The sequence below is a fragment of the Zootoca vivipara genome, chromosome 5, assembly GCF_963506605.1.
Source record: "Zootoca vivipara chromosome 5, rZooViv1.1, whole genome shotgun sequence".
Lineage (NCBI taxonomy): Eukaryota > Metazoa > Chordata > Lepidosauria > Squamata > Lacertidae > Zootoca > Zootoca vivipara.
The window spans coordinates 61,740,053-61,757,345 of NC_083280.1; the positions used below are offsets into that span (position 1 = coordinate 61,740,053).

A 17,293-nucleotide genomic window follows, 5' to 3' on the forward strand; every position below is an offset into this window, starting at 1 on the left:
TTTGCAGTTTTTGCAAGGATTGAGTTGGCTAGGAGCCGTTCCCCGTTTGGAGGTGGTTGCGCACCAGAGGCTTGTGAATCTGCATTCCAGCCACTGAGAGCCAACTTCCCGTTTGTGTAACAAACTCAATCTGCCATATTAATTGTTTTAAAGGCTTTCAGAGAGTATAACATGGTGGCGTGGAAGGCTTGTGATGCTTGAAAATGCCCTGAACTGATGCGATTCTCTTCTCGTCTTTGTTTTCCAAACTGAAAGTGGCGCCAAAACATTTTCTTCATTTTGCTTTTCGGAATTGTAGCTCTTGACAGTTTAAGCCGATATTTAGTCACAAAGAAAACACAAAGCTTTGACGTCATTACCCAAGCACCGTAAAAATATTTTCCTTTCTCTTTTTGTGACAACCTATAAATCACTGTTTTCGGTAAAATATGTCTATTAGATGTTAGAAGTTAACAAGTGGGACCTGCAACAAAGTTTTGCAGTGTGGAGTGTTTCTAGTTTATGTGCCAGCCATTCAGCCCTGGTATCTTTGTGGGTATTTCATTCCATTCTCCTTCTGCCATAATTTTTATTAGATTGTCACGTTCCTGCCTCCCCTGTTTCCAGCAAGCAGCTCACAATGCTTTTAGATAGTATCACTTCTACAGCCCAGTGCACAAATTAGGCTATCAGTGGACACCATTGCAACATCTTAGCCTGTCAGTCCTGGAAGACCTGCTCCCTGGAGTTGCCCAGAGCAATTGCCGGTAGTGAGCCTGCTGGGGTGCTATGACTCCAGCAACTTATCAACAGCTCTGCCTGCTATTTCCAGGTCTGGCAGGCTGGGTGGAGTTAAAAACACACACATTTGTTTCATTATTCCCCCGCATTTCAAGAGTGGCAAGTGTCTCCAGCAGCAGCCCCATGCTTTTCATTTTTTTGTAATATCTGCTTCCAATTCCACTTTCTATGTACAGTTGTACCTCAGTATTCGAATGTCTCCGTTGACGAACATTTTGGTTTTGGACCGCCATAAACCCTCAAGTAAATGCTTCAGTTTTCAAACACGCCTCGGAAGTCAAACATGCCACGTGACTTCCGCTGAATGCAAGATCCTGTGACTTAGCTGTCGGCTATTGAGTTTTCGGTTTTCGGACATTTCAGAACTTGAACGGTCTTCCGGAACGGATTATGTTCGAAAACCAAGGTACCACTGTATCGTGAGTTTAGGTTCCAGTAAAAACCTCTGCTGTATAGCCTGGCGAGTGGTGCTATGAGAAGATCAATTCTCAGTTACTATGAATGAATCATAATAAATATACAAAATAAAGATACCAAAAATTGGATATCAGTAACAGCAACCACCGCCACACCCCCCCAAACAAACCTCACCAAACAATACCCCAGCCCAAGAGTCTCAGGCTTTGTAGCTGGATTCAGTTGAGGGCCCACCCTCCCTGGCCAGGTGGAAGAAGGCCTTCAAGGCAGGGAGCAGGTCTTCCAAGACTCACAGCCATGATGGTCCATTGACTCTGCTGGGACAGGCCAGCTCCATCAAGCCTCCTCCCCCCTTAAATGTCACCTACCGGCTGCCATTCCATCAAACGGCATCAACAGGCGAGAGGAAGCAGAGCTCACTCCATCGCCTTTGTTGGTGTCTCAGCTCCATCAGTTACCTCCTGCCTCAGAACTGTGTCAGCTGGTCAATAAAGGAACAATGGTCTAGAACAGGCATCCCCAAACTGCGGCCCTCCAGATGTTTTGGCCTACAACTCCCATGATCCCTAGCTAACAGGACCAGTGGTCAGGGATGATGGGAACTGTAGTCCAAAACATCTGGAGGGCTGAAGTTTGGGGATGCCTGGTCTAGAAATTGGTGTCTGAGTTTTGATTTTCCTCTTCTCTCTTTGTACCTTCTCCCTTGTGGGTTGTATTTTTTAATTTTTTATTTTAAAAAGATTGTGAGCCTGCAGTTAGGGTGTGTCTTGTTTTGAATTTATGTAAGCCATCGTGGGAGCCTTTTTTGGCTGAGGAGCAGGACACAAACACTATTAATTAATTAATTAATTAAATATAGTGAGTTGTATCCAGTGTTAGTGTAACTTACTAAGATTAACGGTCCTAAATTAGTCGTGCTTGTTCATTTCGGTGGGTCTGCTCTGAAGAGAACATTGAATGAAACCCACTATGTTAAAATGCCTTTGGTGAAAAGTTTATTGGTTGTGTGCCCGAGAGAAGCTATATCGACTTCCAATATCGCAAAAATCAAAAGGTTTAATTTGTGTGTACAGTAATTGAAATGCTCCTTTTAAGTGTGCACGTGCTAAAATCAGTGCTTGTATCTTTTGCTTAGTCATTTTGCCTTGTCTGTATTATAGAAGTCATATATTAATTTTGTTTTATTTGTTTATTTTCCAGCCAGAAAATTTACAGAAGAATTGGCTTCGGGAATTTTATCAGGTACAGTGAGAACTATTTTCTTTCATGGCATAAAGTCAAACAGGCTGTCAGCATTTTACGTCTTTATCAGTGGGCTAATCTAAACATCAAAAACTTGAACCTAACGAATCTGTGAAAAACAAAACAAAAGGACAGCAGGACTAGAATAACTTTTTTTAAAAAAAATAACTCTTTTTTATAATAACTGTAGGTTTTGACTCTTGTATACACAGCCTTAGAAGAGGAAGATAAAACATTTCCCTGCAAACTGCCATTGTAAACAAACGTCCTCAATAAAACGACAATTTTCAACGGTCACTAATTAAGGCCATATAAATATTTCCTTTCTTGGACCCCAAAACAAAAACATTTGTCAAATTTACACTGAAATGCACTCTACAGCGTTGTTCAAGAGACCATATAAAATAGTTGAGAGACTGTGCATTTTGTGATAGGTTTTTTTGGGTTGTGGGTTTTTTTTTTGCAAAAATAATTTTTAAACATGTATTTGGCTTCGTTTAAACTCTTACCGGAAATCATGAGTAAGGCTGCTATCATAAACATGCTTGCCTGGAACATAGTATTAATAAAAATCAATAGATAGGGCGGTCATTTGCAAGTTGTGAGTAAAGGTCAGCCAGTGTTTGAAAGAAAAATGAAGGATTTGTTTCAATGGTATAGCCATAGCTCGACTTAAAGAGAGTGATTTTGTTTCTCTTATGTGTTACTAGATAAGACTTCAATACTGTATATAAATATTTAGAAGGGGGATGGGAATGCTGTAGCTATTCACATGTTGTTAGTCTCAGACTCCCATTAGTCCAAGACAGCATGGCCATTGATAAGGGATGATGGGAGTTGTAGTCCAACCAACACCTGGAGGTTCCCCATCCTTGACTTGGGGTGAAATGTCCCAAACTCTAAGGATCACAGAAGCTGATTCCCCCACCCCTGGTAATAGATACACTGGCCTGAAACTTTAGGTTCAAGTTTTGTATTATTCTGGAATAATATAACATTCCGTTCAAGCTAAGGTCCTGTGAAAACCAACTATTTATAGACTCTTCATTTTTATGCATGGAGGAGAACTTGGATATCAATTTATATTGTTTAGCATCCACATAGATAACCTCATGTTTCCTTGAATGGTTGAACTCACCTAAAGGAGATCCCGTACTCTGCGGAAGAAAAGACTTTTAAGTGAGAGGAGTAGAAGTGGATGTGCTGGTGGGAACAGCAGGTGGTCAAAGCAGTAAATGTCAAATGTCAAGTCTAATGGGAGAATCAAGCTTGAAGTGTTCTTATTGTCTCAAATGTGTCTGCACTGGGGCAGATGATTCAGGGCAGGGATGGGGGAACTTGTGGCCCTCTGGACTCCAACTCCCATCTGCCCCAAGCCAACATGGTTGGTGGCCAGCGATTATGGGAGATGTTGTCTAACAACATCTGGAAGACCACAAGTTCTCCATCCTTGGTTTTAAGACCTACCATCAGAGCATCTCTAAAAATCTTTGTAGAGTGGTGCAGGCCCCACTGAAATTGTCAGAGCTTGAACTGGTTCAGCAATTCGGTGAGTAAAACCGATAATGACAGCAATCAGGAGTGACCACAGGGCTGGGTGTGCACTCAGCAAAGTGTCTACTTGTGGACCCCCACCTACAGTAGTGACACCCCCCACCATTTTTTCCTTGATGGTGACAGCAATTCCAAGTATCATCATCATTTATTATTTATACCCCGCCCATCTGGCTGGGTTTCCCCAGCTACCCTGGGCAGCTTCCAACAGAACATTAAAATACAATAATCTATTAAACAGTAAAAGCTTCCCTGAACAGGGCTGCCTTCAGATGTCTTCAAAAAGTCTGGTACAGTGGTGCCTTGCAAGACGAATTTAATTCGTTCCACGAGTCAATTCGTTTTGCGAAAAATTCATCTTTTGAATCATGGTTTCCCATAGGAATGCATTGAAATTTATTTATTTTTCCCCATAGGAACGCATTAATTAAATTTCAATGCATTCCTATGGGAAACCACCATTCGCAAGATGAATTTTTCACAAAACAAATTTGTCTTGCGAGTCACCATCAGGTCGCAAGACTCATTCGTCTTGCGAAAAATTTGTCTTGCAGGGCATTTGTCTTGTGAGGTACCACTGTAGTTGTTTTTCTATTTAACATCTGGTGGGAGGGTGTTCCACAGGGCGGGCGCCACTACCGAGAAGATCCTCTGCCTGGTTCCCTGTAACTTGGCTTCTCGCAGTGAGGGAACCGCCAGAAGACCCTTGGCGCTGGACCTCAGCGTCCGGACTGAACGATGGGGGTGGAGGCACTCCTTCAGGTATACTGGGCTGAGGCTGTTTAGGGCTTTAAAGTTCAGCACCAACACTTTGAATTGTGCTCGGAAATGTACTGGGAGTCAACGTAGGTCTTTCAAGACCGGTGTTATGTGGTCTTGGCGGCTGCTTCCAGTCACCAGTCTAGCTGCTGCATTCTGGATTAGTTGTAATTTCCGGGTCACCTTCAAAGGTAGCCCCACATAGAGCGCCACACAGTAGCCCAAGCAAGAGATAACTAGAGCATGCACCACTCTGGCGAGACAATCCGCGGGCAGATAGGGTCTCAGCCTGTGTACCAGATGGAGCTGGTAGACAGCTGCCCTGGATACAGAACTGACCTGCGCCTCCATGGAGAGCTGTGAGTCCAAAATGACTCCCAGGCTGCACACCTGGTCCTTCAGGGGCACAGTTACCCCATTCAGGACTAGGGAGTCCTCCACACCTGCCTGCCTCCTGTCCCCCCCCCCCCCCAAAAAAAGCAGAAGCCATTTCCCCAGAATTTCCAGGGCATTGTGGTTGGGGGGAGGGAGGCAGCCGTCTGGATGAGAGTTTTTTTGGTTTTGTTTAAGAAGGTCTATAGCAGGCATCAGGGATCTACTGTTAAGGATGCTCTCCGGTGGTCCACTGACCTGCCCAGCAGTCTTTCTCCTTAGTTGAACTATGATACCGGAGGCTCGGCTGAGAGAGAAGTGCAGGGGGTGGCATAACAATATGGGGAGGTAAGCAGGGAGAGGTTCTGCCTACCTCACTTGCCTGGTGTGACCTCTATATCCCATTTAAATGTATGGAGGAGGCACCTGGTTCTGAAGGATGTCATCAGCTCACAATGCATGCAAGTGGGGTTGCTTGTTGGAAAGTGTCTCCACGTGGTGGACCTGTCCCCAAGTTAGAAAGTTTTGGGAAATAATACATGAAGAGACTCAAAAATTATTAAAAATATTCTTTACCAAAAGGGCAGAGTCCTACCTACTAGGAATTTTATACAATGATATCCCCGTTGATAAAATTGACATCTTTCTATATGCATCAACGGCAGCGAGAGTAATAGTAGCGAGAAATTGGAAAGGGGAATGTGGATGGACAAGCTATGTGAATATTTAGAGCTAGCTAAATTAACGGATTTAATATGACAAAAACTGAAAGACAAGATCAAGAAACAATGGGACTGCCTAAATGACTATTTAAGGAAAACAGGGCTGGGAAACAAAAGATGGCTATGTTTAGCCTAACCTTGCAGGATACCAAAATAAGATGGAAATTACACTAGATGAATGCTTGTGAATATAAGAATAATACACTATCTAAAGACAGAATAAAGGGGAAAAGGTAAAAATGCTGTGCAGAAATGTGTTTTAAGAATCCATGTATCGTATTGTCTAACCTTTCTTTCTGCCTTTCTTCATTTCTTCTTCTATTCTAAACAATTTCTCTTACTTTTTCTTTTCTATTATATCTCTCTCTCCTTCCTTTCTTTTTTCCTTTGCTGTTTAATTAAATCTAACAACTCAACCTAGTCTGGTATATTGTTTGACTTGTAATGACTAATGAAATATGAGTTGGATTGTAAAAAATAAAATAAAATAAAAGTGTCTCCACGTAAAAAAATTCCGGCTATGTTGGAAGCTGAAGCCCTGGGCATAAGCAGGCTAGGCATACATTAGGCAAGGAGGATGTGTGGCTGAAGGGGACCTTGCCCTCAATCAGTGCCTGAGGAACACAAGCACAGTTCAAACCCTGAAGGCCTTTTCAGACTCTGTGCACTGTGTGGAATAGGGAAGTAAAAATGACTATAGATTTTTTTTTTGCATACAATCCAAATGACGTTCATGTGGCAGGTGCTTTTTGTTGCAAATTCCCTCCCTTCTTGTCCCTCCCTGTCTTGTTCTACTTTAATGTCCCTGGCAGTTCTTACAGGCAGTGGCGGCAGCAGCTTTACTCAATACTTTACTCAATCTGTAGCTCAATCCACACGTCACAGAAAACCAGAGTGAGTGGTTTACCATTATTTCACTAATCTGGGCCACTTTGCTTCTCCCCATCAATGCATGGGAAAAACAAACCACAATCTTAGACAAAGTGTTATATACAAAGTGGGGATTATGGTTGTTTAGGTTTTGTTTCCCCCCCTCAAACTATGACTCCACAGCAGTTCTTACTCCAGATGTTGAGAATGTGTGGCCCTCTAGAAATCGTTGGACTTCAGCTCCCACCATCCTTGACATGCTGGCTGGGGCTGATGGGAGTTGGAGTTCAACATCTGTAGGGCTGTAGATTCCCCCACACTGGGCCCGTTCCTTTTGCTATATGGGGTATAGGATACATACAGCAAAATTTGCACTTCATGAAGTTACAACAGTAAAAATACAAATAACAAAAACTTTCTTTAAAAGTCCCTGTTTTGATAAATGTATTCTCTTCATTAAGGTAGGGGAAATCAGTGTCCATTGTTTTTAAATGGTTGTTGTTGGAGACATATCACATATGTCAATAAAGAGTTGGAAAATTATTGTAGATGGTTTGTTTTGTGAAGTTGAAACAAGATAAACCACAAACCACATTTCCCCCGTCCTTTCTGCGGAATGTAGTTTGCATGTATAGTCATGTCAACATAATGTTCATAACCTCTGTTAAACTGAAAGTTGAACAGAACTTCTCTAAGTGGTGCATACACCCTTTGAGAAAAAAGGAAGAATTCTTAGTGGTATTCACACGTATTTCTAGAAAGTGTAATCTGCTATGGCTTTAACTAAGATTTCTCTTCTTCCTTCTTAACCGTTTTGATCTACTGTTGCACACACACACACACACCAAATTGATTGTATTTCAAGTGAAGCTGGTGCTCTCACTTCTGTATTTTGTTGTTTGAACAGATTAGCAAATCTAAGGGGGAACTGAAGAAATTCTTTTTTATAATTTGCTAATTTATATACCACCAAGGTGGCTTCTAAGTGCTTCATAAGCGTGAAAGCAATTACAGAAAATAAAAACACAATACTTAAAATACACAAGAAAGCATTTTCACTGAAACATGAAAATAAGCACTTGCAATTAAGTTGTACAGTGAAATAAGCCTATTAAAGCAGCATAGCTTTAAGGAGTTAGAAGAGTAATTAAAACAGGAGGTTCAGGTCAGGAGATCATGCAAAGGAATAGGTGTTTTTTCAAGAGCCAGCAGAATGCCAATACTGATGGGATGTCTCGTATTTTTACAGTTATTGAAAGAATCAAAATGCATTGTAGTTTTCCACCCAGTCATCAATCAGTATCACTTTCCTTTCTACCAAGTTTGTCTCCCAGCCACCTACCTTTCTTTTTCATGCCTTGCTGAACTGACTAGTAGAGCTGCCAAGATTTCAGGCCCCAAACCTGAGATGTAGGGATGACCTCAGGTGAAGTCACACTGGGCAGAACCTGGTAATGTCACGAAGCATGACACATTGCTTCTGTAACCCCTCATCTTGCATCAGGCATGCATGTGCTCTCATAACCCACTCCTCTTGAGCCCAGCTGTCATGGACTGGTTGGACGCAGAGGAATGGTGGGAGGAACCAGCTGGGGAACCACCAAGGGGAAAAGGCTCAGAGCCCAGAAGATTGGTGGCGGGACAATGATGAGTGGTCAGAGGGAGAGGACTGGGAAGAGAAGGTGTCGGAAACTGAGGAGGTAACAAGGTTTAGTGAGGTGGGAGAGTCTGTGGCAAAGAGAAGTCCAGAACCGGAACCAGAAGCTGAAGCAGGGGAGAAGGGGGGCCAAGAGGCAGAGACGAATCTGGCTGGTGAAGGGGCATGGGTGCCTCCCCCTCCTGCTGTGACAAGCTCCCCTCTCTGCTCTGCCTCCCAGAACCAGAAGAGGGCTGAAATAGGCGGAGCAGTGATAGGTCAGCCCTGGAGGTCTAGCAGCAAAGGTAGATTGGCATTTACTGCTACATCTTTGGGACATTTGTAGTATATTGGCTAGGATTTCAAACACCAATAATTGCAACAGTAGCATGTAAAATGGGAAGGGGAGGGGAATCTGCTGCGGCTGGTTTTTTACTAATCAGTTAGCAACCATAGTGTTCCTCTCTTGTAAAATACGAATATTAATTGACTTCCTTTGTGTGTGGATGATGCATATGTTTTCTCTCTTACTTTCAGTATGGGGAGCTGGGGGTGGAGGGGAAGCAAACAGAGAAGGTGGTCTCCACAGCATTCCCTCAAAAATTCAAATGTGCCACAGGCCCAAGAATGTTGGTGCCCCCTCCTTTTAGGCAAGTAGAATGATGGAAGATGGTGGCCAGACCCCCCCACCCCGTGTGAAAATTGTTCTTGACACTTATAAGAGGAAAGGAACTCAAAGAGCCATATAGAACAATTTGAGCAAGGCTGGCGGCGACATTTGATTAACAGCCAAGTAAATTCATTGTATTACAAGGGAGGAAGTTTGTGAGGGAGCGGTGTTTCTCTAACTACCCTATATCCATGGCTGAAGTGATGATGGCATCATCAAGTGTCAAGCATGAACCTACTGAAGTGGAACACGCTGAGGGGATCATCAAGCAGCTGATTCATGATGAGTCACAAGCCCAGAGAGTTGCTACTGTACAGTCGTACCTCGGTTTACGAACCGCTCGGGTTGCGAACAGTTCGGGTTACGAACTCCACAAAGCCGGAAGTGTTTTCGGTGTGCGCGTGTTTTGCGCATGCGCAGAAGCAGCGCACGCTCTTTGTGCAAAGCGCGAAAACTGCGCATGCGCAGAAGCAGCGCTCGGTTTGCGACCTTTTTGGGTTACGAACTGCGACCCGGAACGGATCGCGTTCGTAACCCGAGGTACTACTGTATTTGTAGAGAAATTGGTTAATCATAGAATTGTGGAGTTGGAAGGGACCACGAGGGCCATCTAGTCCAGCCCCCTACAATGCAGGAATCTTTTGCCCAATCTGGGCTCGAACCCATGAACCTGAGATTAAGAGTCTCATGCTCTACCAACTGAGCTGTAGAGGTCTCTGTCCACTGGATATATATATATATATATTTAAATATCATGATTGTCACATGTAGCTGTGTGGTGGCAGGTAGTCTGTCATAAACTTATAATGGAATTTTGTAACTTCTGCAGACTTGATGCATATGCCTCCTGGAAAGTAAGCCCATCAAGTTCAGTTGAGTTTACTCCCATGTAAGTGGATATAGGATTGCAGCTTTGTCTGCCAGGCTGTTTCCTTGAGTGGAAAAAAAGGTCAGCAGGGGAAACTTGTAGGCTGGCTTTAAAATGAAGCGGTTTGAAGATTTCAACCAAGCGAGTTCGCTTTCAACCAAGAAGTTGCAGATTAACATTTATGCAGATGGAAACATACTGATAACTTAAGTCCGATTATGAACTCCATGATACTGCTCCCCACACCTCACTTGTTATCATTTCCCCTTTTTCCATTGTGGAAAATGCTGCTGGCTTGGTTTGGTTAATATTTATAAAATTTGTGGAAGGGGTGGGGGGGGGGAGAGAATTCCATGTTGCTACCAAAATAAATATCCAAATACACCCACAACACCCACACCCATTACAAATAAGACTTAAACTACAAGTCAACATTCACTTAACTTGAGAGTAAAAGTAACTGAATTCAGTGGGATTTACTTCTGAGCAGACAAGCATAGGTCTGTACTGTAAATCAATAAAATGCTGATGATATTGTAATCACAAACCAAAAAGCAAAATTTTGCAACGGGTATAAATAAATAAAAACAGTCTCACATTATCCCACGGCTAAATGTCCTTTTCTCGTAGAACAGCAATTGGTGCTGTTGGATTCCAATTGGGAAACCCCAGATAAAAGCCCAGTTTCCCCTTCAGGACCAATCTCACAGCTGCCATGTTCATAGTGTCCAGGAGCATCTCAGATTAGGAATGAAACAAGGAAGATGAGAGACAAAATTCTGGTAGGTGGAGGGCACAGTCAAAGAACACTTTCTGTATGTAACATCTTAGGGTTGAGGGCAGTTGCTGGAATGTAAGTCCCATAATCTCTGATCATCAGCTGTGCTGGTAAAGGTTCATGGGAGGAGTCCTATCAATATCCAGAAGGCCACAGGCTCCTCATTCTTAGTCAAGAGGCTGCTGCCACTCACTGCTACGAAGGCTTGGTGGTGGACATGTAGCGAGGAAGCTGCTCTTGGGTGGTCAGAAGGTCGATCAAGATCTCTTGAAGGATCTCTGTGCAATTAGAAGTAGATGAACAAGGGTTTCTGACTCCTGATTGTTCAACAATAGCAAGTCCCAACATACTACTGGTGCTTAAAAGCACACAACTCCAGTGCTTAAAATCTTGTACTGTACCGGTTGCCCATATATTGCCAGGCCTAGTTCAGGGTTTTTGAATTAATTTACAAGGCCCCTAATAACTTGGGTCCAGAATGCCTTATCCCTTCTATTCCTGTCCAGTCATTGAGATATTTGAGGGAGTTTGCAGGTGAGTCAGATGCATGGGTCAGGTGCCTAGCTCCTACTCAACAGGAGTTGTTTGGTTCCATAATGTGGACCTGATTCTCTGGAACCCCCTAGAAAGGCTTCTCCTGTTGAACTTCAGGCGCTTTTTATGTCAATAGTCACATTAAGGAAGTCATTTTATGGTTAATTTTAAATTGATTTTACCCTTTGTTTGCTCTTCAGGTTTTGTGTTCACCTGTTTAAAAACTTCAGTAATTAAATGGTGTATAAATAGCCTGAAATAAACAAGGTAACATGACATTTTTTTCACTTACACAAGACTGCTGAAAGGCTGGGAGCAAACAGGACTGGACTTTTGTACGAAAAGGCTATGAGTTCAGTCCAGTTCTAGACACAAAAACGAACTCCTAGGCTTAGAGGCTGTTATTTAATTCTAACCTCACTTCTTTTGCACATGGCTTTGATTTGTAGATCTTGGGGTTCCAGTAAACAAACAAACAAACAAACAAGCCACAAAGTTGATCTTTGCAAGCCTGAAATCTGCTCACGTTGAAAAGCCATACCAATAAGCCCACCTAAGGGAGAATTACTCAAAGTACAAAATCCTGAAGGGATCAGGTTTGTTTTAAGATGTAATAACTTAACTTTAGCTAAAATTCCACAAAAGTTTGCCTAATTAAGAATTTGGCCTTCCCTGATTTATTTAGCATGGCAGAATGTGGACCAAACTCAGGGCAGAGCTTTGAAAGAGAAATGTCTGGTTTAGAAAAAGAAAAAAGTTGTGGAAATATGTTTGCATTTTGTTTTAGGGTAAAGCCAGATGTGTTAGTACAGCAGAAGAAGCTGCAGGTTCTTCACCTTGCGATGGGTGTCCAATTCATAATATAAATATCAGGTGTACACACTAGCATATAAAACACCGACTCAACCAAAACGTTGCAAAGTGTTCTCCTTTATGGGAGAATGAGGACACACAGTTGGTGACTCCTTATGAGTTCCTGTTGAGATCCACTTAATAGAAGAGGTGGGTACATATTCAGTATTGTACTACAGAGCTTACGTTCCAGTCAGGCTACTACTTTGATTTGGAGTGCTTTTAATTGGGTGGGGGGAAGGACGACTGGTGGCCTATGGGCTGGATGCCACCACACACACCCCATCCAGCAGTCAGCACCATCTCCTTACCCTGCCTCCCCAAAATAATTAGGGGCTTGAAAACAGCTCCCCCCACAAAAAGTCTGAATGTGGTGTGGGGACTATTTTCAAAGGAAGTTGCAGCTGGGGAAAGGATCCTCCGTGTGGTGCCATTAATGATGCCAACAGGTGGCTGTTTTCAAGTCTAATTGTGGCTCAGGGGCATTTGGAGGGCAGGAGGGCTTGCAGCTGGGGTCGGGATGAACCGCTCTCTGCATAGTCTGACCCTCCTGCTAAATCTGCCTCTCCCCAGTGTGAGCCAGTGTGGTGGTGTGCTTCTCCACGTGCAGCTGCAGGGTGACCTTATGCTAGTCACACTTCTCTGAAGTCTCTCAGCCCCACTCACTTCACAGAGTGTTTGTTGTGGGGGAGGAAGGGAAAGGAGAATGTTAGCTGCTTTGAGACTCCTTCGGGTAGTGATAAAGCGGGATATCAAATCCAAACTCTTCTTCTTCCCTATGCCATGATTTGGCTTCAGAACAGCAACATTTTTTGTGCCAAGGAAGGTTATTTTTCAAGATGAAGTGCTGTTCACAGAGAGTTCTTCGTGGAAAGCACAGCTGGGGAGGAAAGCCTTAACCCCTTCCTCCCCCGCTGCAATCTCCACGAAGAGTCCTCTCACCCCCTGCTTCACAAATAGGTTTTGGGGGGAAGCCAAAGGCTTGAGGGAGATTCATGCACGGTCTATATGGTTTTATGCACATGTTGCAAGTGTCCCTGCCGGCTTGTGGCCACTGAAGGGTTAGGCAAGAGAAAATGCTGCTCTGGGGCTGAAAAAGCTTTCCATCCCTGAAGGCTGAAGTCCACAGTTAGCTGAGCAGGAAACATCTCATCTATTCTCAGTGCAGTGTGTGTGTGTGTGTGTGTGTGTGTGTGAGTGAGAGAGAGAGAGACCCAATTATTTATTTTCCTGATGGGATTCATGGGCCCTCAGTTCATCTAACCTGTAAAACAGCCTTTAGCAAAAGAGCTTCACAAAATGTGTTAAGTTAGTGTTTTAAATCTGAAAGATCTTTTGTCCCGCCTAAACTGAGAGCTGTTTACAGTGTTTTAATATACACTCTTTCTGTGCTGTTTGAGTGTGTGACCTTGTGTGCTTCTGAGTTGGTTAGTAAGTTTTGTTTTAGTTTTAGTCTTCGACAGTCACTCCCTCAGAGATCCCTCTTCAGTTCAGGTGGAAAGGCTCGAGCAGAGTATGACTGTTGAATGGCAGGCAGGGTGTGGAGGGGAAGGACAGATGAACTCAAGTTTTATCATACTTGGGAAGGCAGCCAAGCCCTGTGTGTGACATCATGGAAACTTGTGGTATCCTGTGTGTGTAGAGCAACAAGAAAAAAGTACATGGCCCACAGAGCCTTCTTTTCTCAGAAGAATTTAAGCTTCTGCAGAAGCAAATGGCACGACGCAGCAGGCTGGATTTAAGAACAGAGTGGTTGGTGGGCTAATAAGCTATTTCCCAGGAGATAGCTCTGGAATGACAGTCATACCTCGGTTTAAGTACGCTTCGGTTTGAGTACTTTCAGTTTAAGTACTCCGCGGACCCGCCTGGAACAGATTAATCCACTTTCCATTACTTTCAATGGGAAAGTTCGCTTCAGGTTAAGTACGCTTCAGGTTAAGTACAGACTTCCGGAACCAATTGTGTACTTAAACCGAGGTACCACTGTATTTTTTTATTTTTTTAAATGTGCCTATGCCTGAGCTTTCTGTTGAAAGAGAAACTTAGGAAACAGAAATCTCTGAAAATTAATTTCCACCCTTTCCCTTTCGCTAGGGGGAATCGTGAGGAGTCAGATGAACTATGCTGAGTAATTTTGCAACAGGGTGAGTCTACCTGCGTATAGCAGGGATGGGTCACTAGAGCTGGCTCATAGGCCAGACCTGGGTTTTCCTGCCCTTGGTTGGCCATTTCGACAGGGCCTGTCCATTAGGCAGTCACCTGGCATTCCTATGGTCCCAGAAGACCCATTTTTCCTTTGTAGTACAAGAAGCCCAGTCAAGCCCAATCAGCTGATTGGTGCTGGCTTTTGTCTCTTTCCAAAGCTGAAAGGCACTGACTTCAAGCTCCACTTTCTGCTGCACTTGGCTCTGCTACCCTGTGCTCCATGGGGAACTCAGCTGATTGGTGACAACAGCAATCCTCCTGGCGACACACTGTTGTCCAGGTTTTCTGTATGTGGATGCCCATTCTCCGCCAAAGCACAGAAAAGGAAGGATTTCCCCGGCTTTTTGAAGTCCATGGTGCATCTGGTCTTGTGAGCCGTAGTGAGGCCCCTACTCTCTGCCCAGCCATACACACAGTCAAAGAAAACTATGCTGGGGACATGAATGCAGACGAAATGCCCTAGTGGAGCATGCTCATCTGTGCTTCCCTGGCAGGACAGTGCTCTAAAGCCCCTTTACCTGTTAAGCGCATGAAGGGGTCTCCTCAAGGACAAGGGACAGCAGGGACCTGCTATGGGCACTCCCATGGCTTCTGTGGATTTCCTCCTGAGAGCCACACATTCAAAGTGGATGCCTGCAGAGGGGAAACCTAACCGTGGTAGTTTTTATTAAACCAAAGATAGGGGATTTACTTACTCATTTTACCCTTGGCTGATCATTTAGAAGGGTTTGGAATGTGCCCAGCCCATCTCTGGAGAATGGTCCCGTACCAACAACTGTGGAGAATGCTTTTTGTGTAAATGAGCAGTGAAGGGAGAGCAGATTATGATGTATTAGAGATAAAACACTGTGCTATGCACATCGCAGCACGAGCCACATTTAGTTTGTGATTTAATTCACCCTTGATCCAGATTCCTCTACTGTTAGCGGGCTGGGTTACATGATGTTCTGTGTGGAGCCTTCATCCTTGCCTCTTTTGCACACGCACACACCGTCTCTTGTGGGAAGAGAGAATCCTTAGTTCAAATTCCCCTCCCTCGCTTCAGTTGATCAACTTCACCTAGGTGAAAGAGGGAATTTCCACACATCGAATATCTGTTCTTATCCCCTTTTCTCCTTCTCCCATTGCTGTTCAAAGCAGAAGAGAGTCCACCCCCTCAACACCCCCTCATAGAAAGTAGTGAACGAGTACAGTAAGTAGTTGCTTAGATATTAATACTGGAAAACAAACAGGAACTGTAAGTCTCTGCCCATATTTGTGTGCACACAAATATATCCCTCTTCTTTCAGTAAGTATTATAACAATGCAGGTCTGCCCTGTATGGGTGCCAAGGTCTGCCACTTGGAATATGGGCTATTGTTTGTTTGACCTGATCTTCTGGCCCTTTGTTGACACTGAGTTTTCCTGAAGGTTTCTGCCATTCATTTATTGTTCGTATTGCCGGTGGACTGATCCAATTGGCTAGCAATACGCTTCTTTCTGCTCTCATACCTGCTGATTCTTGATGCAGTACCGTTTTTGTGGTACTGGCCATTTTTGTGGCCTTGCGTTGTCACGTACAAAGCTGTTGGTGGCCTTCAGTTTAGTCTTTAAGACTGTGCATATATTTCATTTCGGAGGGCAGGGCAGGTGGATTGGTACACCTGGCTTGATTTGGTTGTGGGTGGAAAGGTGAGATTTTCCCAATAGTGGCTGGTGCATCTGAGAAGACCTCTCCTCCTTCCAGATGGGAGGAGTTGCGGGCGGGAGCCGTTTCCCGCACTTGCATGGGGGCGTGTTCAGCCCCCTGCATCACCCCCACCTCGCCGCCGCATTAAGCCACTCAGCCAGCCAATAGGGCTCGCTGGAGGGCGGAGTCTGGCTGCATTTAAGCAGCCGCAGCGGCGGGATTTTTAAAAGAAAGGATTCCCATTTTTCCATTTTGCTTATTTAGATGCAAATGCATGAAAAAGGTGGTTTTGTGAAAGCTTACTGAAGCTACAGCTCTCCTGAAGATGACAGAAGCAAAGAGCAGTTTATGCATTCTGCCTGGTATTCATTCCCCTCCCAGCATTCCCCTCTTTGCCCCCTTCTTAGTTTGCGGCCGTTGTCATGATGTAAAAGGATGCTGGCTTCCTGCCAACTAATAGCTGGAATAACAATTGTGCTGTAAAGAATTATTACCTCTAGTTTCTGCAGGTGTAAAGCATGCTTTATCTGATCATTATTATTTTTTCCAACATTGGAAAAAGAATTGTTTGCACTTTCTTGGCAACACTGTACTGATTGTATTATGCCTCGGGGCATACGAGGCACAGGAATAGGGATCCCCTTTGTGACTTCAAGGGGTCGGTAATCAAGAACACACAGAGAAAGTAGAATAAGGTTATGTGACGAGGAAGAGCAAACAGAGAATTGTCTGAACAAGTAGGTGGCATTTACTGTTGGTGGCGTGGCAGCAGCAGATTACCGAGAATCACCTAATTCAAATATGAGTAGACTCATGTGCTCTTGTTTGTACTCCTTACATCCTGAAAGCTGAGAGGGCTGTTCTGGAGAAGAATGTCATTTTATTCGCACATGTGATTAGTACTGTTGCCTTCCACTTTATGTTTCAAATCCTCTTCTAGGGTTTGGAGAGTAATGAGTATGCAATTCACTGAATGCAGCCTCCCAGACTGTCTGGAGCTTCCTCTAGGCTACAACCATCATTGGCCGTCCTTTGCACCCCAAATGTTTTTGCCTAGTTGGAGTACGTCCTTCAATTCTAGCAATGCCTCTCACTTGCCTGGATGAAGGATGCAGAGCTATGTGTGCAGAAGAAACTAGTCTCCTGTACATTTATGTCACAGACTGGTTGGACGCAGAAGAATGGTGCAGGGAACCAGCTGGGGAACCCCTAAGGGAAGAAGGCTCTGAGCCAGGGGAGGGAGGTAGCAAGGCTGGGAGAGCTTGTGACAGAAGTCCAGAACCAGAAGCTGAAGCAGGAGAGGAAGAGACCAAGAGGCAGAGATGAGTCTGGTTGTTGAAGGGGCACAGGAGTCTCCCCTTCCTG

General features: G+C 44.1%; 1 protein-coding gene across 4 annotated transcripts in view; it reads left to right on the forward strand.

The window, feature by feature from the left end:
• Positions 1 to 17,293, forward strand: part of INPP5A (inositol polyphosphate-5-phosphatase A) — a 237,210-nt gene that overhangs the window by 42,816 nt on the left and 177,101 nt on the right. For 3 of the 4 annotated variants that reach the window (XM_035137830.2, XM_035137829.2, XM_035137835.2), the window contains exon 2: positions 2,398 to 2,439. In XM_035137830.2, the coding sequence (XP_034993721.1) occupies positions 2,398 to 2,439 (42 nt within the window). Of the gene's footprint in view, positions 1 to 2,397; positions 2,440 to 4,374; positions 14,199 to 17,293 lie in introns of those variants that run through there. The other variant, XM_060274834.1, reaches the window with a different exon arrangement.